Here is a 25,682-nt window from a genome sequence, read left to right on the forward strand (position 1 = left end):
CAGGCTCCTCAGAAAAAACAAAACCCACCACTGACACTTCAAACTGCTAGCAGTCCTCACGCGCAACTCCTCCACAGGCAGCAGAGGATCCTCACGGCGGGTGTATCACAACTGAGTTTCACGGACCGCTCCTAACTTTCCTGTAACGAAGCGAGGACCTGAATGGGGACAGCCGGAGGCCAACACCAGCCCACAGCCCGCTGCAGACGTGGCTGCTTCTCGCACCCCGCCATACGGCCCGCTCCGCCGTTCCCTCCCGCAGGGCTCTCCCGACGAGCTCCCCTGTCCGGCTTCCCTGCCGGACCGCAGTGACCCCTCGCGGGACGTTTTAACACCGAATAACGTCAAACGATGTGCATTGAGCCGGGGCCGGCTGCCGCAGGCAGGCAGGCAGACCCTCGTGAGGGGCCAGGAGGCGCCGCCGCTGCGGGCGGGAGAGGCAGTTCCCGCGCTGCCCGCGTCCTGTTGCCCATCCTGGCCCGCTGCCGCGGCTTCACGCGCCGGGCCCGGCTCCCCCGCGGCCCCTCCTCGCCCCCGGCCCCTGCGGGGACACGGCTGGGGAGCCGCGGCTGCCGCCAGACACGAGGCCTTACCGCAGGCCTCGCACCTCTCGGCGGTTCCCGCGGCCCGGCCGGCGGAGAGGCGGCCTCCGGACCCGAAGGGAGGGAGGCGCGGAGGCGGCGGGGCCGGCAACCGCGGACCCGGCAGCGCGGCCGGGGGGCGGCGGGGCGCGGGGCCGGCGCGGCTGCCATTTCCCCTGGCCCTCGGAGCTGCCGGGCGGGCGGGAGCGAGGGCGGGAGGAGGAGGAGGAGGAGAGCGAGGAGGACGGAGGGAGGGGAGAGGGAGGTGGCCGAGCCGGAGTGAACTGAGGCGCTCAGCTGCCAACACTCACACACCGCCTGCCGCCGCCGCCGCGCTGCTCCCGGGCTCCGGGCAAGAGGGGAAGGGAAGGCAGAGGAGCATAGGCGGGGGAAGTCAGAGCGGAGGGAAACGGGAGAAGGAACCTCCTCCCCGTGGCCAAAGGACTTCCATGTAGCGGGAGACAGCGGGAGAAGGCTGGCGCTCCGGAACTGTGCGAGAAGCTCTCCGAGCAAGTTACTTAATCCCTGAAGAGCAGCGGGAGGAGGGGACGGCACCGAGCTCTGTTGCCGATCGTAGTCACTATTCCCAGCCCCTCGTCGCTCGACCGCGGGCAGTTCAATGCACTATTCCAGGCTCTTTCTAGTTTCCTCCTCGGGCTAACTTCGGAGGACGCGCCGCCGCTATCGCCCGGAGGTAAGGCGGAGAGCCTCGGAAGAAGGAAGGAGAAGTTTTGCGGGGGCTGCGCGCGGAGGAGCAGAAGATGGGCTGGAAACGCCGCTGCTTCTGGGGAGGCGGAGGCGGCGGGGACCTTCTCTGCCGGCTAACCCTGGTGTTGGGGTTCCTGCTGCCCGCCTGCAGGACGCGCCTCTACACCAACCACTGGGCTGTGCGGATAGCTGGGGGGCTGCCGGAGGCCAACCGGATAGCTAGCAAATACGGATACGTCAATATAGGACAGGTAACCCTCCTTACAGCTACTTCCGAGCGAGCGGGCGGGCGGGTGAGGGACGGCCGGCTCCGGCCCCGCCGCGGGCCCCGCGCCACCCCGGCCTCCCGCGGCCGGCGGAGGTGATGCGCGGGGCAGGTAGGCAGAGCCGCGCGGGGCCGGAGCCGCGCGGGCGGTGCGCAGCGCCCTCTCCGCGGCCAGGTGCGGAGCGGGGCCGCGCTACGCGGAGCCTCCCGCAGGCGAGGAGCCGGGGGCGTGGGGCCGCGGCGGGGCTCTGCCCTCCATCGCGCTGCCTCCGCGCCGAACTTCGCGCTCCCCGCCCCTCCTCCGCCGAAAAAAATCCGAAGAGAGCGGCGCGTCCCACGGCGAGCGCGCCTGTCCCCAGCAGCCAGGACGTGGCAGCCGCCGCCGCCGCCGCCGCCGGGGGCGTCCCGGCCCTCCCCGAGTCGGCGAGGCGGGGAGAGGTGACAGGGTGGTCCCGCGCCGCTGTCCGGAAAGGCGCCGCGGTGCCCCGGGCGGGAGCTGGCCGGGCCGGACCGCCTGCCCACTGCTCGGTCCGCAGCCTCGCTGCCGGCTCCCCGATGAGTTGGCTCCCGGCTGCCGGCGCTGCTGGAGCGAGGCTATGTGCAGCCCTCGGATGTTCAGCCGAAACGCACCTGAAGCCGGCCGGAGCTGGGGTCTCCCGCGGGAAAGCTCTCGGATCACGCAGATCTAGGGGCTGCGGGGGGGGAACAGCCGCGTGTGACGGCGTGCGCCCTCGCTGCCGCAGCAAGCACGGCTTGGGGTGTAGCGTGTCCTGAGGTCGCTTTCTCTGACAGAGGTCGTGGCCGATATTTACGGCTCTCTGACAGCCTCAAAATGTGAGTCACCATCGCAGTGCATGGTGCTTGAACAACATCCAGTGCTGCTGCACCGTGTGTGTGAACGTCTCTGCATCTAGACTCACCACGTGAGTCAGAAGTTTAGAAGTGATCATTTACAGGTATGGAAGCTTTCCTCTCACAATGAGTTAGTTGTAAGAATACTGTTGTTAACACTACTGTGTTAACACAGTAGGCCTTTGGCTTCTGGGAGATCAGGGTGGCACTGGTTCTGTTTGTGTGGTGAAAGGAGTTCCCACATGCTATACCATTGACCATAAGAGTTTGAAGTCTGCATCTCAGCCATTCTCCATCATTGCAATCCTGGGTGAGGTGGTCCTGCTATTCACAAGGTAAATATTTTGCATACAAAAAGCTGATAAGTGGTATAGGCAGCACAGAACGCTTGAAATCAGCTATGCATGTGCTTGAGCAGGCGGTGCCAGCTTCCCATGTGATGCATGCGGGCAGGTAGGAAATACTGCTTCCATTCAAAGGCACAAAAATTCTAAAGGAAGTTTTTGTGTCAAAATCGAATGGATTTTTACGCATGCAATACAGGATATGCATGAATATGAATATAAAATACAGGAATGCATGAATAACATTTGTATATTCCTATTTCGGCCTTTGTAACACTGCAGCAAATGACAGCAAGCTGCAGGGTTCCCTCCTTCCGCCTTCTGCCTTCCCTCACCTCATCTGGGGGGCTCAGGACTGCCTTTTTGTACCTGGCATGTCTGAACCTCCCGCTGAGTGAGGGAAAGGACCCGGTAAGCACCCTTGGCCTTCTTATGCTTCAGTGAGGTGCCATGTACACACCTATATATATTAATAATACATACATTACCGATCAGGTGTACAGATAGGAAGGACAGAAAATAGAGACTATAAATAATGAATAACTGGAAAATGCATCACTGGATATGCAGATAAAAAAGAGCATATGTGAAGGGAATCTTTAGTTATTTTGTTGTGTAGACAGGGCAACTGCCAGTAGAGGAGTGATATAGGAAAGTCGAATGATGTGTGTATGAGAAAGAAAACATCAGCAACATTGTAAGCCAGACTGATTGGTGATTGTCTTCTGGCTGTAGCAAGCCTTCAAGTGCAAGACGCTGGGCATGTGGAAAGAAATATAACCTGTATGTATTTTTGTTGTTACATCACATTGAAGAGCTCAGCGTTCTACTATTGTACAGTCTGCGTCCAAAGAAGTCTTATGCATTCACAGTCTTAGACAAAATTTCCTTTCACGACTATCTTTTCATTATGGGCAGTTCTAAGTTTCTGGTAATTACGTGCAAAATTATCTCCAAATGTATTTCCATGGTAGCATGGCCATTGCTGTACTGGTGGTCAGTCTGTAGTAAATCTATATTTCCTTTAGTTCACAGCTGGGCCTTGTACAATTTAATTTATATTGACCTGGTTGCTAGATAGGATGGATACTTGGAGAACTCAGAGTTCATGAAGTAATTGAAATGACTGTCGTTTGACCACTTGTATCTTAACATATAAAAGTGTGGTTCAAAGTCTGTGTAAGATAGTTACGTAAGTGGCTCCAAAAATAATGGCTCCTGTTTATTTCCATCTGAATGGCAAAAACACTTTAACAGTGGGGCATATTCACAGCTACAAAACACATCACGAAGAGCTCTGCATTTTTGCCAGTGATGAACAAGACCCTGAGTGGGTGAGCTTGTGAAAATCTGTACCAGTGGAGGTGAACCACTGACACCACTGGTGAAACGTATCACCCACTGCCTCACTGTGCTCATATTTACTTTTGGGTCTCTATAAATGTTCAGCAAGAATCGATGAATGCCAGTGGGTGCCATTTTTTCCACATGGCGGACTTCAGTGACACGTCTTTGCTTCATTCACACTTCCATGTCAGATGCTGTTTTGTCAGAGTGTCCTTCTGCTGCCATCTGTCAAATGGCAACAACATGTAAGGGATATTGTCAGGAAGGTGCAACCTCTACTGCTGTCCCACCAACATCCACCTCTGACACATGGGCCAACGTAATAAAATTAAAGGTATTACTTTTGGAGCAGCCCTTTTTTATTACTGCTTTAAAAAAAAAAAAAAGAAGAAATGTAGATCATTTTCTGTGAGGGTTGTCAATCACTTATAGACAGGGGAATAAGACAGTTTATATATATATATGTATATGTATAGCTGTATATAAAGTGAGTAAGATAGTTTCTTTTTATAAATAGAAGTCAGGAATAGACTGAATTTATGAGTGGTGTTTGGCGGTAGCAGGCTTTATGCAGGTGTTTGGAAAAACGGGAAATTGTTTTGCATATTACAGGAAATGTGAAAGAATATATGAGAAGGAGTAAGGATCTTTTATCTACTACTGAGAGACAATTGCAATTAATTTAAAAAAACTTGGAAGGTTTTTAAGCATTTGGAGTAAAATGTTAAAAGACATACCCTTAGCTGAATTCTCTACCACCATGCATGAAGAGAGACAGTGAGCATGGTTCTATATAAGAGACAGGACTTCTCATGGTCCTTGTCTGTATACTGTGGCAGTTCAGGCCAGGCAATTAAACTTTGGTTTTGAAGATAACATCCCTTTTAGATAAACTGGAACAGTGTGATTAAAGCTGAATGTGTCAGCAAGCTGTTTAATTTTGCTTGAAGAAGTTAACTATGAGTCTCATAAAAATACACATCCATAAATAATCTGAAATGGATGAAAAAACAAGTGTAATATGCAGTAAAAATATTTCTGGTTTAATTAACTTTGAGAGCTCACCTTGAAGAAAAGAAGTTCAAAAAGCTAAGTCCAAGATCTAAATCAGGCTGGTCCAAAAAACTGGATTAGTAGAAAGAACCCAAAGAAGAGGTAGTGAAATTGCATACAGAAATGAGAGTTGAGCAGAGGCAGCTGCAAACCAGGAACATTCCGACAATGCTTAATTGCATGATTAAAGCTGAAGGGAGTAGTGGAAAGCAGAAGAATGTTTTTGGAAGTCTTATTTTTCCCAGCTACCCTCTTAATTTTGGATGATTGCAGATGTGAGATGCTATGGGAGAGAAAGAGTTTAGGGTAGATTAGCAGTAACACAGTTAAGAGGATGCAACATTTGCGCTGTGTTTTGTTGAGATTTAACATGGAAAGGTGCCTTAAGTTGGTCAGTGTGAACCAGATTGTAGACCCAGAAGTCATAAGCATTAGAAAACATCTCCCTCTTGCTACTTGGTGCATTCTGTTGGTAAGAAACATAATTCATTGCTCCTTTTTTTGGTGCTTATGTGATTTGGAGAGTATCCAGTTGAGTGAGTCTTGAAACACCTCCGAAGGTCATTTTCACTGCCTTAGTGATGACAGAAAAACTATGAAGTCTGTTTGAATGATTGGGCAAGTCACTCAGAAACTGATGGACGAGAAGTATATTAGAAAAAGCCTTGAGATCTGCTGGTAAGCAGTGGAGAACTGTAGCTCACAGCTTCTGTACATCCCTTGCTTTCAAACGTTTCTTGTGGTCTGCATTTCTTGTGAAAGAAATTTGAAGCTTCACCTTCTTTGCTTATGGAGAAGGGGTTTTCCATTAACTCCTGGGAGACTGTAGTTTTCCAGGCTGCCTGTTCTGGTTCTTGTTTTCCTGCAAATTGCTCACTGAACTGCTCATTTATTCTGCATTTTCCTTACTACTACCAGTGTGAAATTGGCAGTAGGTATAGCTTCTCCAAGATACCTGAATTCCTACAGTGAAACTTGTAAGGCTCTAGTAAACTAGTAAGTTAACTTTTTTCATTTATGTTTTGAAAAGCCACAGAGCAGCAATGTACACTTACTGTATTAACTGATACTTGGCTTCTTTTGGAAGACTCTGTTCCCACTTCCACTGGATGCAGGTTAAATATCAGGAAAACATGCAGTAAAACCACTTGCTGAAGTGACCACTGAGAAGAGTGGCCAGGATACCTTTCCTGGAAGACAGTGATTTTAATTGTTATAGTTAGTGCCACCATCAGCTCCTCCTTGAGCTGATATTCATATCAGTAGGCCTTCCTGTCAGATCCATCCTGTGACTTCAGACTTGCTTACTGTTATTATCATTCCTGTGACAACTACAACTGCATTAAGGTCAATAAAGCAGATACGGTGAAGCATCAGTATAAACTACAGAACGGTTGATCCGAAGGCCTCCTGTGTCTCGCTCAGCTTTAGAATAGCACAGGCATGTAACATCGTGATTTACATGCGTAGATGTTTGTTTTGCTTTTTTTTTTTTCCTTTTACTGCCTGTTGCAGACATTTCTGATCTACCCTTGTGGTGTGATTTGTAGTTTTTCCAGCAAACAAATCCTTGTCTTATGTAAAAAAAAGTCACTGCTCTCTTTGCATTAGTCTTTCAAGAAAGCAGGCTGGGCTGGCAGTCCCTCTGGGACTGTGATAAGGTAGTGTAATGCAAAGCAGCCAAGGAGCTGTAAGTTACATGCTGGATGGAGCAATTTGGGATACACCCTGTCCCCTAGCAGTTGCTTACTGACATATTTTACACTTCTGTCTTGCAGTGGCTGTACTGACCAGACATTTGTTTTGGAGCAAAGCGTCAGTCTCTGCCATTTGAGAAAGTTTCTTCTTCCACTGTTGGTAGCTGCTGAGTGTTATATATATATTAAAGCATATAGTATATGTAGCATTTTGTAGAATTGGCATAAATATTATGACTGTGAGGGTAGCATGGAGATTTGTTGCTATACAGTGAAAGAAAGAAGCTTTCTTTTGATACAGCTATGAAAATTAAGGTATACTTATCTTTCATCTCAGTTCCCTTGGTTTTCCTCATTTTTTATAAACAGAGCTTCTCACTGGATTTAAATTTCTTTGGGTGCTAAGATATTATTGATAGCCTGAGGAAAAGAGCATCAGCTTGTGGTTGTCTTCCAAAGCATCTGAGAAGCTGGGATTGCTACTCTTTGCTATGATGCTGAAGGCTTTTGTGCTCTTGAACTATTGACATCATGTTTTTCTCTTGACTACTTTATTTATATAGATAAAAAAAGAGGATCTGCAGGAGACTGGGCATGTGGGTCTCTTGTCATTTGAAACATGTGGGCTTCAAAATAACTGATGTTTTCTGGATTTGTGCTTTTCTATAAATTGTTGTTCCTTTAATTCTCTTAAAGGTGCAATAGAGAATGAGAAACAAAGATCTGGTAGCCTGAAGGAGATAGAAGAATGGAAGAGGTCATGATAACTCATCTGTGCCTCCAAAAAGGGAGTGAAATGCTGTGTTAATTACTATAGGAATACATCTCCTTCTATTTCTTTTTCTTCCTTAAATCTAGGCAATGGATGAGGATGAGACAGCACTTTTCCAAAGCATACCTTTCCCCTTCTGTAATCTTTCTTTTCTGATCTTTCCAGGTTAGAGTGGCCTACTCCCTTCTTACAGGTGACAGACTACCCTTTTCTTCCATTTCCCTGCCTGAGAGGAATACATTTACAGAAGAAGATTCCTGAGCATGCTGTGTTGAGGGATGGCCCAGAAGCCACTGTTAGATAACACAGTTTTATTTTTTAGGTAATGCAAATGTGATTTGCTGAATGGTATTTTTTGTTGGGAGTTTCCAAACTGAATTACAGCAAATCAAACAAATTGCTAATAAATATTAGCTCTGTACAAACTTGAAGTTCCAGTGGTGGCAGAGAGAAGATATTATGTAAGAAGATCAATTGATCAGCAAGAATAGGCTATTTTCCGTTTTTCCAAATCTGTTCCTGATGTGAAGCAAAAGGAAATTTTGCGAATAAATAGCAGAACTTGTTAAACTAGGAATGTATTCAGCAGAGTGAAAACAATCTTATGCTAAGATGTAGGACCTAAAATAAGCTTATTCTGTTCAGCAAGGGTTAGAATTTTCTACCATGATCTCCACCATATCACATAGATGACTCAAAAGAGTGTGATAGGCTTCTATGTGCAAAGAATTGCAGCTACTGAGCAGTAGTAATCTAGACACTTAAGTGAAAAGCCTCTGTAGTCATGACATTGAAACAGAATGCACTCTTAACACAAGTTAACAGCTGCAATAAGTTCAATGAAGTCTTTAGAACCATTGTTACGAGTGCCAGGACCTAGTGTATTAAAAAAAAAGCAGCAGAGGTGGGTGTACTCCAGACTATATACACATGCATATAGAGTGGGGTTGCAGAGATACAGCAGAGAAAATTTAATTCTCTCCTGCTTGCGGCAACAAAAAGTAAATCTAGAGACTCATAAGAGAATAACCACCATTTAGACAAATGTTTGGAAAATATAAGCACAAAGACAGTATGCTCACATGACACAAAAACATAATGCCAGTATGTACTGGAGAATACAAAGGGTATGCCATGTCTAATTACTTCATACTTAGCAGTTGTTCTCTTGTCAGTGCAGTTAAAAATGAGAAAGAGAAGGGAGAGAGAGCAGAGCATCCTACTGCTAAATGTGAGCTTTCATTAAGAGCTGGATGAAGAATAAGATGTGCTAAATGGGTTCTGGTTATGGAGGCAATCTAATAGCCTTCATATGCTGTTGTAAAATGAGGGAAGATGAGAATCTGGTTTTACAGCATAGTAGTCAGGCTACAAATTATGTGATGATTTTTTATTTAAAGCCCCTAGGCAAACACACACTAAATTATACTTTTGGGAATAACAATTAGTTGCAAACCCAATTTTCAGATGGCAATGTTTGTGGGAACTCCTTTCCAACAAAATGTATAAGTAAGTGGACCAGGCTAGATGAAAATGGAGGAAGAAATCTGTAAAATATTTAATGAAAATGAGCAGTATATTATACATCTGGTACTTAATGGCTGACAGCTGTAGAAATGAAGGGCTCCTGAGGGAGATCTCTAGAGATCAGCTTGTCCATTTCCTTGTCCTCCAGGAGAGCCAGCTATGTCTGTGTTTTTTGTGGTAGATACTTAGCCAGTTTTCAAATGTCTCCAATGAAGAAGTTCCATAGTGCCAGGGCACAGCTGCTTATAGTAGCTCATTATACTCTTCACTTCTCTGAAGTCTAAGCTACAGTTGTCTTCCTTGAGCTCAAAGCCTGTCTCAAACGTAAAGGGAAGCATATCAGAAAAGTCACAGTGTTCAATTTTTTCTGCCACCTATTTTTGTCTTTTTTTTTCATCCAAGCCCAGTTCTTACCTTTGTTTCACATAGGTCGTGGTTTCACTGATTAGTCTTGCTGCTTGGTCTTTCTGAGTCTTGTCTTTTTAAGTGAACTGCATCTTTCTGAGAAAGGAGTTGCTACAGCTTTGCAGAGGAGTAAAGCATAAGGATTCCTTCAGGAGTCTGAGGGACAGCACTGCATTTTGTGTAACCCACTTCTTTTCTGTATGTTGACTTTGTTAATCAAGTAGTACTTGAAGATAGCCACAGTTTGCCTTTTGCAAAACTCAACATTATTATGAAAATAGAAGGAATTTTTGATGGAACTGTACCATCAATCATTCCTATTATAAACCTTAAAAGATCCATAGATTTTTTTTTCCCCCATGGTTTTTAAACAAGTCTAGAACTAGTGAGTTTTCTAAATGGTTATGTTACTTGTCCTCAGTCTAGAAAGCTTTGTCCCTTCGTCCCTTCATCCCTTCCTCCTTTCTTCTATTTCTGTCATTCTTTTTCTAAGACATGGCCAATATACTTCTGTGTGTTCATGTGCTTAAGTAGTTAAGTACTTTGTCTGTTTCTCGAGCACGTTTGCAGGGGGAACCAGCCTTTGTTTTTGCTACTAGCTTCTGATTTCCTGTTAGAAGATTGGTTTCCAGTTCCCATGGCCAGCCTATTAAAAGTATTTTAATTGAAATGTGTTTGCCTTGACCAGAAAAGGTGGCCAGTTTGTTCACAGCCTCCCCACTGCTTTGTACAGGGTCATAAATAATTCTCATAACTTTGTCAGACAAGATAATGCCAGCATTGCATTTGCATGTTTTGCAGCTGTGTTCTCTGGTTCTGTATTTAACCAGTCTGTCTTCCTTTCCGAATGATGAATTGTAAAGTATAGAGATACATGTGTCAGCCGTGGAGCTGAATAAATCTTCTGACCCTTACTGAGAAGCTGTGGTGTTCCTTGTCACCTGCCAGACACAGGAAAATGTATGGTAAATAGAAACCAGAGTTGTATGGCTTACACCAGTAAATGATTATTTGGCAACATATTAGACCCAGTTTGATTGGTATTTGCTCAGTGAAAAACTCTTTAGAATGAAACTGTAAGCAGATACGGCAAGAGTAGAAGGGTATCAGAGCTACGCCATGAAATCTTGCCAGAATAGGTTGTTGTGGAAATTCTTGCAGATTACATGATGGTGCAAGATGGAGATAAGATTATAAAATGCACATTAGCCAGGTGCAATCATGGATTATGCAGGACCAAACCAGTCAGGAAAGAAAGAATTGTCCATGCAGACCCTTCCACTTAGGAGGATTCTGCTCCCTGGATAATAGCATATGTTTATGAGCAAGTGAGGAATTTCCATCAGCAAAAGGCCGTTTTTCATCAAGTTAAGGCTTTTCTCTCTTCTCTTTCTTTTTCAGAGATGTTTTTGTGTCAGTGCGGAATATCACAGAATCACAGAATCACCCGGGTTGGAAGGGACCTCAAGGATCATGTAGTTCCAACCCCCCTGCCTAGCAGGGCCACCAAACACACACATTCAGATCAGGTTGCCCAGGACCCTGTCCAACCTGGCCTTAAACACATCCAAGGACGGGGCATCCACAACCTCCCTGGGCAGCCCGTTCCAGGGCCTAACCACTCTCCTTGTATAGAACTTCCCCCTAACATCCAACCTAAATCTTCCCTCCTTCAACTTCGATCCATTTCCCCTAGTCCTGCTGTTGTCAGCCCTTTTGAAGAGTTTACTCCCCTCGTGGGTGTAGGTTCCCTTCAGGTATTGATAGGCTGCAATGAGGTCACCCCGCAGCCTTCTCTTCTCCAGGCTGAACAAGCCCAACTCCCTCAGCCTGTCCTCATAGGGGAGGTGCTCCAGCCCCCTGATCATCTTAGTCGCCCTCCTCTGGACCCTTTCCAAAATCTCAATGTCTTTCTTGTACTGAGGGCTCCACACCTGGACACAGTATTCCAGATGGGGCCTCACAAGAGCCGAGTAGAGAGGGACAATCACCTCCCTGTCCCTGCTGACCACCCCTCTCCTGATGGAGCCCAGGATCCCATTTGCCTTTCGAGCTGCCAGAGCGCACTGCTGGCTCATGTTCAGTCTCTCGTCCATCAGGACCCCCAGGTCCTTCTCTGCCGAGCTGCTCTCAAGGACCACTCCTCCCAGCCTGTACGGGTGCCTGGGGTTCTTCCGGCCCAAATGCAAAACCTTGCACTTTGCCGTGTTGAACCTCATTAGGTTCACCCGAGCCCAGCCCTCCAGCCTGTCGAGGTCCCTCTGAATGGCATCCCTTCCTTCCACCGTATCAACTGCACCAGGAATAGGCCTCAGGTGTTTTTATTTCAAGGCTTCCAGGGCCAAACTGAAGTTACAGAGATGTTTCAAGTCATGTTTAGAACTTTTGATACATTCTGGTACTCTGTTTTGTTCTACCTGAGATAAAAACGCCAAGTTTTATACAAGAGTGAGCGCTTAGTAGGCAGTGAATATGTTACTGACTAGTGCTGTATGGTTGAAATTCAAGCTTACAACTGGAGAATGTTCTTTTTTTAAAAAACATTTAGCTTAATCAACAGTAGCATATAGCCTTCCCTCTGGATAAACCAGGAGAATAAATTTTTACTTTTACAGATTTTGTTCTTTATAAAGCATGTTAACACAGTAACCTGATGTCTTGAAAACACACAGCAAAGAAAATGCACACTGTGTTGCTACACCTTTGAAGCCAATAGTATGACATCTAGGACATAGGAAAGTATTTTGTATAACTTTTTTGTTCATGTAAACAGCCTTTATTTGAAGACTTGTAGGGACACAAGGCCATTTTGGGTCAGTCAGAAGACCCATCTAGCCTGATTGTCTATGGCAATAGTGTTAAATTAATGTTTGTGGGAGAGGACCAATAAAGCACCTAATCGTAGTCCCTTGATTGTTTTCAGCTCAGGAACCTGATGTGGATGTGGTTTCTGTGTACTTAGAAATCCTTGATTTTTTCTTTTTATCCAGATGCTTGTCCAGTTTCTGAAATAAAAGTAAACTGTCAGCATCCATAATATTATTTATGAAGTATTTTATTTGCTCTTTCACTGTTTGAAGAACCACTTCTTTTCTGCTCACTTCAGACCTGACTCCTGTTAGCTTTGTTTGATGGCTATTAAAAGAGGCAGTGAAAGTTGATCTCTGTTCACTCTTCTTAAGCTGTACATAGTTTTTTGGATTTCTGACATTTCTCCCTTAATTATCTCTTCTCTAGAATGAGGATTCTTACTTATTCCCCACATATAAGGTGTTTAGTATCCCTTATCTCCCACTTGGAAACTTTGGTAACTCTGCCATCAGACGTCTTTGAATAGAAAGGACCAGAACTGCAGACACTACTCAAAGTGTCAGAATCTTTGATAGTACTGGGTAGCTCAGAATACTACGCATTAATGTGATTTTAGATGTATACATCAGATAAATCTACACGTGTACACACTGGATTTAATTTGCTGTCTGTTGCTGTCACTGAAATTTACAGGATCCTTCTGCAACTCATGTGAAGCAGCTATAGTCTTTCTGTGATTGTTGACAATAGCTGACATCTACATCTCATTGCTCACTTCCTTTTCCCTGTCATTTTTCATGAAATAGAATAGAAAATGTTCTTGCACAGACCCCAGAGGAACTTTAGCAGGAACTGCTTCCACTGTACAAAGTTAATTTTTTTAATAAAGAATGAATTATTCCTAACATATATTTTCAATACTCTAACCAATTGTTTAGTTTTGCAGGGACATTATGGCACTTAATTTCCAAAAAACTTTTTGTGAAAAATTTTGTCAATGCCTTTTGGAAGTCCAGAGAGAATTCTCCAGCCATCTTATCAGCACACTTGACCTGTTCAAAGAATGTTAATTGTTTGTATGGCAGAATTTGCCTTTGTCAGACTCTTTTTGAAAGGATAACTTTTTAATCCAAATGTCCATTAATTCTTCTATTACCATTCCTTCTCATTCACTTCTTAGTGACTTGCAAGTCCCAAGTGCTTCAGATTGCTATTCAGAATTGACTTTAATTGGTCATTCAGTTGCCCTGAAATGTAAAAACGATTTTTAAGGGAGAAATTTCATGCCACTGCTGTTATAGTTTTCAGTTATTTCTAATTACTGCTGTATCATCTTTATTCCTTCCGAACTCTGAATTGTAAGATATTTGAAGTGCCATGCCTCAAGTAGCTCATCTCATCTGAACCAAAGTAAGTAAATCAATCTGATGCTAAACTTTGAGAAATCTTTGATGTTCTGTGAGTATAGTGGACTCCATCCAGTGAGCCACGTGTGAATGGATTGGCAGGGTTTTAAGCTACAGAAGTTCTCCTGCCTCTCTTGGGAGTGAGTAACTGAGTTTCCCTGCAGGAACGGGCTATGGAGTGAGCTCTGTGTTCTCTCAGCCAGCCAACCACCCCCATCCTGTGCACAGAGCAGTAGTTTTGCCAGTGGGGAGTAGAGAGGAGCCAGCACAGATACCTGGTATTACAGCTCAGATTAGATTTTTCTGCTGTTGAAGGAAAACACTTCTCTCAATGGACCTCTGAGAGTGTCTGAAATTTAGCTCAGCAAGGGATTTTATTGCAATATGTAAAGGTCTCAACTGCCTTTTAGCATGAATATTAGAAATGTACTTGCAGGTCCTTTCATTGTATCAGTGTCTGATAGAGTTATCCTGTCACTGCCACTCAGCTCCAGCCCCAACTAGCACTGCAGTATTAAATTTGACACTGTTTTCTTCTAGAGATATTCCATTTTACTACATTCTCAGCCAAATTTTTCACCTCCTTTGGACATAAAGCACAATGTTAGGATAATTTTGTTCACTGCTTTTATTTGAAATACAAGTCATTTGCAGAGACGGAATGACAGAATTCATGTGAATTCCTTGATTCTCTGTCACACACCCATCTTAGCATTACTGCCACTCCGCCTTTCTGCCTCTCTGAGCAAGCAGACCTTCAACTAGGGGAGTTTAAATATCCTTCATCATCGACAGACCCCTCCTGATAGTTCTTAGGCCAGTATGTGGTGCTGGTGCCCAGCTGAAAAGTCACAAAACCATCGCCTGGGAAAAAATGATAATTGGAAGAAAGCAGGGTTGCTGAGACTTGTTTTCTAAAAGAGAGTCTTCAAGAAGACATGAGACAGTGAACTCTGGCAAAGGCAACTATGCACATCTTATCAATAAATGGTTATACCATTGCAACAGGCTGCTCTTTTGGAAGCTCTGTTAGGCAGAAATACCATTTCCATCTTGTGAAATCCGAATGATGTCTGGGAACTGGGAATATTAGTCTGACACATTTAACTACACAGTGAGCAGTTCTAGTGGTTATGATAATGGAATTAAATTTGTGTTGATTTCTTAACGTTTCTGACCTTGTAGGACTGGTGTGGCACAGAAACCAACATTTCAAAATGGAAACATAAATGTATTTATAAAAAAGAGAATACATAGCTTTATCTAATTCATTACTACCATTCTAGCTGATGAACTTTTCCCTGTTTCAGGGAATTTGGCACCAATATGACAGATGTGCAATGGGGATGTTTTTCCTTTCACTGAGAAATGTAGCTGAGCCTTCACCCAGCCCTTGGATATTCTGATTCTGCTCTCCAAACAGGAAAGCCACCAAGGAATAGTGCTTGAATGTGCAAAATGAATGTTATATGAAAGCTTTGACCTGAAGCTTGTCATTGATTTTCACAAATCATGAGGTACAGTTGGCTCTCAGTTCTACTTGACTTTTATCTGAACTTTAGTTTAAAGCTGGTATGGGAGCTTAGGCACTAGGATGATAACTTAACCTAACATTAAAACCTTGTTCCTCATTGATGTCTGGATTCAAGACAGTTGAGTTTTTTAGTTAAGTTCTTATTGCAGCTCCCAGTAAACACAGTGGAAGATTCCACGTATTCCAGTCAAAGCTGAACTTAACATTAATAGCTTTTTCACCCAACGTGGAAGCTGATAGAGCAGGAGAGACCTGTATATTTCTAAATTAATGCACTGTGTTTTTTCTGTTGTGATTGGAGATTGCCACTCTCAGTAGAATCATACCTGACTATGGACAGAGTTAACAGAAGTAATCTTTTTTTTTTTTTTTTTTTTTTTTTTTTTTTTGGAAACCCTCACTAAACTAGTTGTGATGATGTTTTATTTCATACACGTTTTGAATGCTACGTGACACATTGATTTTGGTGATTGTTTTTGATTTGTCATTTGCTTTTTCTTTACATGTGCTTGTAGATCTTGTCAAAGAGAGATTTTTCTGAATTATTAAACCTCAGAAATGAAAAAAATCCCCTTCAGAAAATGTCACTCATATGAATAATTGTTGTTCAAGATGTCTTATCAAAATCAATGAGGTTACACGTGAATGTGGAGTTTGCTTATATAATTGATAGTTACTGGCAACTCATTCTTATACAAAACAGTATAAATTTTGTATAGCACCAGCACTGATGAAAAAAGATTGGTGAATGTATCAGTCTTGTGCCTGGTTCTGTACAGATTGTGTGTTTATCTGTGTTTGGTTAAGCCTGCTGTACAGAGTGGTAGGTCATCAGACTTTGTTACAGTACAAAGTTGAAGAAGTATGCTTTAGGTTTGCTGTAAAAGAGCATTGGATTTAGTGCCTACACATACCACATAGATGAACTTGACTCAGTCCTAGGTATTCCCGTGAGTCACTTCTTTATTACTCTTCTGTAAATTATATTGGTGATAGAGGAGGAAATTACTTAAATCGAGTCTCATGAGAAAGTCAGTTAAATGAAAACATTGTACTTACTAGGACCAGTGAGACCTGAATTCAGATTTGTAAGACAAAGTACAGTGTGAAAAGGTTTATTGCTGGCAATATAAATGTTCACTGGAAACAGTAAGACTACTGTAGGTCAATGCATTAGTCATTTTGAATGTTATAAACTCTCTTGCTATTAATGTGCTTAAGAGTTTTATACTGATGTTTAAACAACTGGATAGAGATATAAGAGAGCATCTAACATGGTGCCCAGTTTTTAAATCTTTTACACATAAAAGTATTCCCATTGGATTTGATTTCCCTTGATTTATGCCTCTTAAATTCCATTAGCTTCAACAGAGTTATTTCTGATTTACAGTTTTGTGAATGAGAAGGCACTTGATCCTACCAGGACTGGTCAGGTGTTTACAAGTTTCAGGACAGGGACAATGATTATTAAATATTTTATGATCAGGATTTAAAAGGAATATGAACATTCTTTGCTGTGAAACTTCTCTTGCTGTGGTATTTTGTTAGAAAAAAAACCCACCTATTCATTAACTATACTTTTCATTTCATGTCTGGAGTAGTGGTGTCAGAACTTTGTCAAACTACGTTATTCTGTTGTAATTGCGTATCAGAGAGTATAGATTAGAGGAAACCAATAATACAGTTCAGAGTAGCTAATAAGATAGAGTTCAGTTTGCTATTTAAATAAACATTCACGGTGTGGCATGAGTATCTGTCTTCTTTCTCTCATTGTCATTTTTATGTTTGTTCAGTAAAACAACATGAAGTAGAATTGGAAGTCAATAAAATAACGGCAAAGCCTGTTTCAGGCAATGCAGTATATATCATTTAGTTATTTTATGTTACAGAGTACTGAGTTAGTAAAGGAGAAAAAAATTCAGAACACAGTGGACCGCTCAGAATGCTAAAGGTATTTGTTTCCTATTCATATATGCTCATGGGGGCTGTTTAGTGAAACAAACATTACCATATCGCCTAACAGCTTTGCAAATACAAACAACATTTGTCATAGTTTGAACTTATAATGGATGAGGGTATATAGCTGTGGTGTAGTCTCTTTAAATGCTGGAAAGGTTAAACTTGTTCTTACAGAAGAAAATATATACACTGCTCCTTGCACTCATTTTAACTTACAGAAATGAGGCAGTGACTCATTGGGCTTTACAAAAGGGCATGAACTATCAGTTTACATTGCACTGCTTTGTGTTTTGTAAAGAAACAATAGAAAAGATTAATGGGAAAGGAGTCAGTAATTGATTTCCTTTTGAGAATTTTCGTGAAATGCTTAATGTTGCCCTGGAACTGAAAACCAATGATCACAGGTTGCTGAGCAACCTTGTTTTGCTTTATTTGATAGGGACGTGAACTTGCCAGTTGCTGTGATGCCTCCTTAGAGCTCTCAGAGGCACTGGGATTGCAATTTTTAAAAGCCCATAGTTGTACTTGGATTGTAAAATTTCATGACAGATGTGGAAATGGCTTCCTTCCCCATCTCTCACCAGCTACTTCGGACTAACACCTCCCTTGTAAGACCAAACATGCAATTCAATCCACTCTCACAAAACAAAAAGCAAAAACAGAGCTCTGCGTTCATAAATTTTTAGCTACTTATTTGAACATTATTCTTACAGTCAAAACCTTCTGGTCAGTCCTAGACAGGAGATTCATTTAACCTTTACTGACATTGCAACTACTGTGGTGAAAATTCTGCTGATTTGGAGTTGAATAGTCAGTGTAGAGTCCTGATATCTACCAGCTGCTACATCTCATTCTTTCTTTGCTTAACACTAAGGGCACATGTTTGTGTCCTTGTCTCTCAGGAGGAGGTATTGTGCAGCAAGGATCAGAGGGTGCACAGTTTTCTGCTTTTAGTGGTAGAGTAGTAGCATTGTTTATAATTAAATGTGACCAAATGTGTAAGGAGTTTTATTTTAAAGAAAATCAGCTAACCACTCTCTCCTTTCATAACTCCATTGGTAAGACAGGAAGGTCTTCGTTCTGAAATCTACAGGATTTGAATGAATGTATAATCCAAAAAAGCTGCCACAATCCTCTTTGGAAGGATTTTTCATCCTGTTTAGCAGGGTAGATTAAATCAGTAATTCTTAGTGTGATTGAGTGTGTATTGGAATAAAGCTATTGATACTGTTCTGATTTTTATCTTTTTAATATCAGAACTTATTTTATGTGTTCATATTAATTCCCAAGAACAGCGACCTTCCTATACCTTGATACCCTCCTATTCTTGCAAAGATAGCTGTACTAAAACTTGGTTGTGTTGCAAGTCAAAACATTTATTTTTTGATGAAGCAAAACATTTTCTATTGCTTTTTTTCTTTAAAGTTTTTTTTTTTACTTTTCTGTTTCCCTCAGGAATAAGCTAAATAAGGTTATCAAGAGATAATTGAAGTATTGAAATCCCCCAAAGCTAAATTTCTTTCGGCATTGTTTATTTTATCATACAGCTGTACAAAGTAACCTGTGTGCAGAAAGTATGATTTATGGGGTTTTGTGCAGTGTACCCAAAATTCAGAGAAGTTATTAATCAATTACTAATTGCAAAGGAAAATTATTGTGCTTGGCACTGCTAAGTACCTTTCTAACTATATTTAGAGTTGAACGTTTCTCTAATTACAGAAGTGGAATGTTGGAATTGTAAAAAACAGTTTAGAGTACGACAACTAATTTAGAATTCTGGGGGAGCAACTAGAAAAATAATGTCTGCTACTTTGTTATGTTGGCCCATGATGTTGGAGGTGGATCTTGTAGTTTCTGTAGAACTAAAAAGGCAGCAGTACTTCTGGAGTGACATACATACATTTAAATTTAAATTGTAATTTGAGTTACAATTTAATTATGGCTTAGAATTAATACTTTAAATACATTTAGGCTATGTTCTAGAACCCAACAGAAAGCTTTGAAAAGAAAACCTATTAAAAAATGAGTGTTTTTTAGCAGTAATCCACATTGGAATATGTTTGGCTACAGTCTTTTTTTTTTTTTCTCCCTGAGAATGTTAAAGCTTTCTAACATGTACATCAGGACTCAAATTGGTATTAAAATTTTCAAAAAGACTTAGAAAAAAACTCAGCTTTGATACAGGTTTAGAATGATATCAGGAATTAAAATAGAACTGCGTTTTTTTTTTATTATCATTATTTTATTTTTTTGTCCTACTAATCAAATCACCTGAAAAGTTAAAATAGGTGGGTTGCTCCAAAAGTAATGCCTCCTGTTTATTTCCGTGGAAACAACAACAGATTGATAGAGTACAATGACACTAATTGATAGAGTAAATTCAGAACTACGGAGTACTGGTTTTCAACACTGTCACCACGGTTAGCTGTCCATTTTCATCAGCAAAGAACTTGAGCCTACCTGCCACGCTCATAAAAATCTGCATCAGCAAAGATTTCCCACTGTCACTGCTACAACTACTGATACTCACCATCCACCACCTCACTATGCACACATCCAGTGTTTGGTCTTCACAAATGTTCAGGAAGTGTTGATGAATGCCAGTGGCTTCCATTTTTTCTGCATGGGGGAATTCAGTGACACACCTTTGCTCCATATGCTCTTTCATGTCAGATGCCATTCTGTCAGACTGCTCCTCTGCTGCCATCTGTCACACAGCAACAATATATAATGAAATATAATTAAAAGATTCAACACCTACTGCCATTCCACCCACATCCACCTTTTGGTGTCTCAAGCCAAAACAGTAGACATTACTTTTGGAGCAGCATGCATATTGCTTTATTTTGTTTCTTCCAGTGGAAGTTTTAGGGTGGCAACAGAATGTAAGAAAGAACAGTAGCATTCTTAACTAAAAGAGCACAATTCAGAGCTATTTTATTTTGGTGGCTTTGGTATTCATTTTTGATATTGACTGTTTAGAAATTCAGCTGTACTTTTCTAGTTCACAAATGCCCGGACAAGTAAGAGTAGCAGAAACACAAAGGAGAAACACAGAAGTCAAGAATGGCATCTGTTAATTTGGTGAAGTTGTGCATTTTTCTCCTAATTTGAACAGAAGGAGAGGGTAAAGTCCTAGTACATTCCTAGCATATGGAAAGATACAACTTGATTTATTTATATGGAAAACATGATGTTTCTGTTATAACGGTAATGTGGTTTAGTTTATTTGCCCATGTTGAGTTTTGTTTGTTGATCATATGCTGGTGGTTCAGGAGGGATTTTCATTTTTCTTGCTGAACTTCTCTGTCTTCCAGGAGGAAGATCTTAAGAAACCGGGCAAGCGCTGTTGATTACTGTGTAGCTTTTTTTTTTTTCATGGAGTTGATGTTGGTTAGTGTTTCATTGTATCTGAACTTCCATCTTGGAGACCTGAAAAATATTTCCAGAAGGCAGGAGTAGCACAGGAGGGGTAAACATCAGGTCAAGTCCAGCTTGAGATGGGCGGCATTGCTCTGAAATGGCAAAATGAATTTGCAGTTCACTTTGTAGCAGTTCCCTTTGCAGCCATAAAAAGGGAAAATACAAAAGGGAACATGGGAGGAGTGCATATACAAAATGGCAAGTGAGGAGGGCTGCTCCAGAAGTAATGCCTCCTATTTTATGTTGTCAGTGTCAGGCATGGGTGTTGTTGGGATAACGGTACAGGTTGAACTTTCCTGACAGTATTCCATTACATGTTGTTGCTCTGGAACAGATGGCAGCAGAGGGACAGTCTGACAAAATGGTGTCTGCCATGGAAGTGCATATGAAGTAGATAGAGGTGCATCACTGAATTCCTCCGCGGGGAAAAAATGGCACCCATTGCCATTCATCAACACTCACTGAATGTTGATGGAGACCAAAGAGCGGATGTGAGCCCAGTGAGGTGGTAGATGGTATATTTCAGCTGTGGCGACAGTGACAGTGGTTCCCTTTCACTGGTGCAGACTTTTATGAGCATGGTGTGCAGGCTCTTGTTCGTGGCTGGTGAAAATGCACAGCTCACAGTGATGGCTATGTTAAAAAATAGAATGTTTTGAAAACTTGTGTTTTATAGCTGACAATTTGCTTTATTAAACTGTGTCATTGTGCTCTCCGTATTTGTCACAATTTCCGAATATATAAATAGGAGGCATTACTTTTGAAGTGACTTTCCCAGGTTATTCCTACCTCAACCATATACCAGGTTATTCCTACCTCAACCAGAGCTGGAGCATAGCTAGGATTTTGGTGTAGTCTGAGTGAAGTCTGAGGTGATACTGTGTGTCATACCAACATCACCTTGCTTCTTATACTACTTGAAACTCTTCTTGTTCATAAAGTTTGGAATCACTGCAAATGCCCTTTATTTTCTCCCATCCAGTAGATTCGTGTAATGTGTGGATTATCTCTTATACAGAAACTCAGTATTATTATTTTTGCCCTTCGTACTTGACCTCAGAGTAGTATTATCTTACTTCTACAGCTCAAGTTAAGACCATAGTTTTCAGCACTGTTGGTGGCTTTTGCTTGCTTTTTGCTAGTGTTTAAGAAGATGTTTCAACTCATGCAGGATAGTGAAGGGTATTACTCCTTCACTATCTCCTGTATGGGCATATCTCCTGTATGGAGACTAGCTAACAGCTTAAATATTTGGACAGAGACCTCTTCTTACAGGTTGGAATTTTAGCTTCTAGGTTGAGTTAGTTCCTGATAGCCCGTGTTTCTCTCCAAAATATTGCATATATTGCTCTGTATTGCCCTATATTGTTCTGAATTGAAAGGGAGCCAGTTGTCCACCTCACTGTGGTGTAGCATATGTGGGCAAACCTTGCCATTGTTTCTTCTATATCACATATGATAAGTTAAATTCACTATTCTGATGACCAAAATAAATAAATAGATAAATAAATAAATAAAATAAAATAAAATAAAATTAGAGGTTATAATTTTGAGATAAAAGCCCCCATCTCAGTCTGCAGGCCAGAGGAGGGAGCAGCTTTGAGCCACTCTTTTGATAATTTTGTCTTCCAGCCTCAGCTTGGCAGAGATTTGTCAGTGCTGTCTCAGCAGGGGTACTCTGGGCAAGAGAGAAGAAGGTTAGTAAAGTGTGGTTGCTGTAGTGCAGTATTTTACAGGAGAAAACAAACGAAAAACAGTGTACAGTTTTGCAGCTCTTGGAGCACAAGGTTCCAGGCCTTGGGTGAACATGCCCTTTACAGGTATGAATGTTTTAGTTTGAGTAGGTCTATGAATAACTAATAGCATTTGCCCTGCTCTCTGAACATTGTGATTAGACCCCTGGTTATGAAATATGTGATACTTCTTAACTGTGTAGAGAAAAAAGAATGAAAAGAAGTTTCCTTCAGTAGCAATAAACCTGTTTTAATCTGTGGATAAAAATGAGCCAAGAGAAAACAGAATTTAGAGCTGTGGCTACACACCTTCCATGTGCACCAAAGAAGCATAAACAGTATTGTAATCCGTGTCAATGTTTTGTTCTATTAAAATGCTTTTTGATAGTCTGTTGGCTTCACTGGTATGTGATGCAAGGAAAAAATCAGAGGTAATATCAACACATTGTTTCAACCTTCTCAGACTGAAATGTGTTAATTTTTTCTCTGAAACATCATTTCCTCTGCACTTTCTTCTGTGACACATCAAACGCTTAAAAAAAAAAAAAAAACAGTTCTATATTTCACTAAATAAGAAATTGTTGGAAAAGTATCTCTTCTGCTCCTTTCCATTAGTTTGAAGAACTCATCTGCTCATATTCTGCTGCATGGAAGTTTCAGTTGTAGTTTTAGAGCTTAATCATATCTGTCAGTTTGGTGATCATAAATAGATACTTAATGTACATTTAACTGGCAACTTTAGCGTTTCTGTTTCCTCACAGAGTTTATGAGGACATTCACATATGAATGTAGATGAATTCACTTAGCAATTATGTCCTAAATTTTCTTAATACCACTTTAGAATATGAAATTGCAGATGGGAGAAATACAATCCAAGGACAAAGCCTAGAAAGCTTGGCCCTTGTTCCAATATATCCATCTTTGCAGCTTAGGAAAAGAAAATAAGGCCTACTAAATGTTAAACTAATGTGTGTGTGTGGATGCTTTGGCTTGTTGGGATTCCACTGTGATACTGTAGGACAGTTATTTCCATGAATTATTTTATCCTTGAATAAATGTAGCACACTACTGTTAAAATTTATATAGATATCCATTTAAAATTTTCAGTGTTAAAGATTACTTACAAAGAGAGTAGGTCTCCCCTGCCCTGTCACTTATTCTCCTTGCTTTTCACCTGGCAATTCCTCAGGAATGTTCCTCAGCCTCGTTTTAAAGAGATCATGTCTCCCAGCTCAAAAAGGAGATTACAAAGACTTCCCAAGAATATAACAGCTAAATTGCCATCAGTCTCTAAAGAGGTTAGCTGTGCAGTCTGGTCTTTCTTTCTTTACATTTCTTTTCCTCTGAGAGTGCCTGTAAGACCTGGTAGTTAAATTATAAAAAACAATTTAACAAGAACATCCATAATGATAAGTTTTATTGTGCTATATTTCCATAGTTAAACTATTCTCCAAGTAGTCCAAAGATTTGGAAGGTCTAAGTAAATTCCCATTAAGGGGAAAGAGGGCAATAAAATTTTTAATAACACTGGTGTTACCTTACTGTGGGAGGCACTGGCAGTTAGTGAGTATGAATTAAATTCCATTTGAAAGGTTAGAGATCTCTTTATTTAATTGACAGTTGTAAAGTAAAGCTGTAGCTCTCATTATTATATTGCCTTTCTTATTGTTATTACTGTTATTATTAATAATTACTATTATATGAGAATTGGTCATGCTTGGAAGATACTGCATTATAATTTCGAAGCTTAATTCAGTGGGTTTAGTTCTATCTCTTAAGTACAAGGTGTCCAAGGAAGTGCAGCCATTGAGCATTAGACAGCGACAGACTTTTCTCCTTTTGTTGGAATGTAGAGCCTGTATATTCCTTCAGTCTCTTCTGAGTGGCTGGTATATCTAAGTTGTAGAAGTGCAGTAAGGCCGCACATCTTTCTGCTGTGGTGGATATCCTCGAGCTACAGTTTGTCCTCAAAAAAAAACAACACCCAGACAAACCCAGCTCTCCAAGCAAGTGTAAAACAAAGCACACAGAATGAGTGATGTTGAGATCTGTGTAGCATGAAAGCAGATGAAAGGTTGTTTTCCTTAAAATGCAGAAAGTTTCTGTTTATGCAGTTTTGTGCAGTCATAAAATACAATTACCCACTTGAGGTATATTTCTTCAATAATGCGTATTCTTGTGTACAGGCACAAATACTATTCTGTGCACATAGTAGTAATTCATGGTGGTGACAGCAAAGTCCTGAAAAGATATGTAGCCATTACAAGAGTATTCTGGTACAATGAATATGCACCTCACTGTTTGTGGAGCATCACTTCCCAGCAGTTAGTATCTCAGCCTTATGTCAGTGAGTCCCAGTAACATTCATGAACTGACTCATCAGACTACTTTTGACTTGTGAGAGTTCATCACCCATATTGGTACTAACTCTGGCACCAAATTTCAGTAACTGATACAAATAATAATAATTCAGATATGTGGCCTGATGCTAAGAGTTGTTCAATGTCCTACAGGCTGTTAAACTGAGAATAAACCCTTGTTAGTGCAGTCACAAGTTATGCAGCAGCATAACTGTGTACAGGAATGTCCATTATTTTCCTTAGGACTAAAATTAGCATCAAAGCCGCTTTTTGTTCTGACTGAGACTGTATAATAGAATCATAGAATCATAAAATCATGGAATGGTTTTGATTGAAGGGACCTGAAGTATTGTCTAGTTCCAGCCTTCCTGCCTTGAGCAGAGACTTTTTCCGATAGACCAAATTACTTAAAAGCCTCATTCATCTGGCTTTGTGCACTTCCAGTGTTGGGGGGCATCTACAAGTTCTCTGGACAGCATATTCCATCTCCACCCTCACCATGGAGAAGTTCTTCCTTATATCTAAGCTTAATCTATCCTCTTTTAGTTTAAAGCCACTATCCCTTGGTGCATCACTACATTTCCTAAAAAAGAGATTTGTTTTGCAGGCTCCAGCTTTTTTGTAGGCCTCCTTTATGTACTGCAATTCTGCTGTGATCTTCCCTAAAATATTCTGTTCTCCAGGCTAAAGAAACCCAACTGTGTCAGCCAGTTTTCATAGGAGAGGTGCTTCAGCCTTCTAATCATTCCTGTGGCCTTTGCACTCACTCCAACAGATCTGTGTCTTTCTTATACTGTGGGCCTCAGAGTAGTTACTCAAGCTGGGGTTCCATGAGAGTGGAGTGATGTGCTGATCACAATTCTTTTGATTCAGCCCTGGATATGGTTGGCTTTCTGGGCTGAAAG

At 41.6% G+C, this 25,682-nt stretch overlaps 1 protein-coding gene across 4 annotated transcripts in view; it reads left to right on the top strand.

Annotated features, from left to right (window-relative positions):
* The first annotated feature begins 871 nt into the window (after positions 1 to 871).
* Positions 872 to 25,682, top strand: part of PCSK5 (proprotein convertase subtilisin/kexin type 5) — a 265,188-nt gene continuing 240,377 nt past the window's right edge. The window contains exon 1 of one of the 4 annotated variants that reach the window (XM_042826954.1): positions 872 to 1,540. In XM_042826954.1, coding sequence (XP_042682888.1) covers positions 1,343 to 1,540 — 198 coding nt within the window. In that variant the 5' untranslated portion in view covers positions 872 to 1,342. Of the gene's footprint in view, positions 1,541 to 16,158; positions 16,245 to 17,191; positions 17,254 to 25,682 lie in introns of those variants that run through there. The other 3 variants (XM_042826951.1, XM_042826953.1, XM_042826952.1) reach the window with 3 other exon arrangements.

This window comes from Centrocercus urophasianus, unplaced genomic scaffold (assembly GCF_019232065.1).
Source record: "Centrocercus urophasianus isolate 14NV4802_14NV808 unplaced genomic scaffold, USGS_Curo_1.0 seq_27, whole genome shotgun sequence".
NCBI lineage: Eukaryota > Metazoa > Chordata > Aves > Galliformes > Phasianidae > Centrocercus > Centrocercus urophasianus.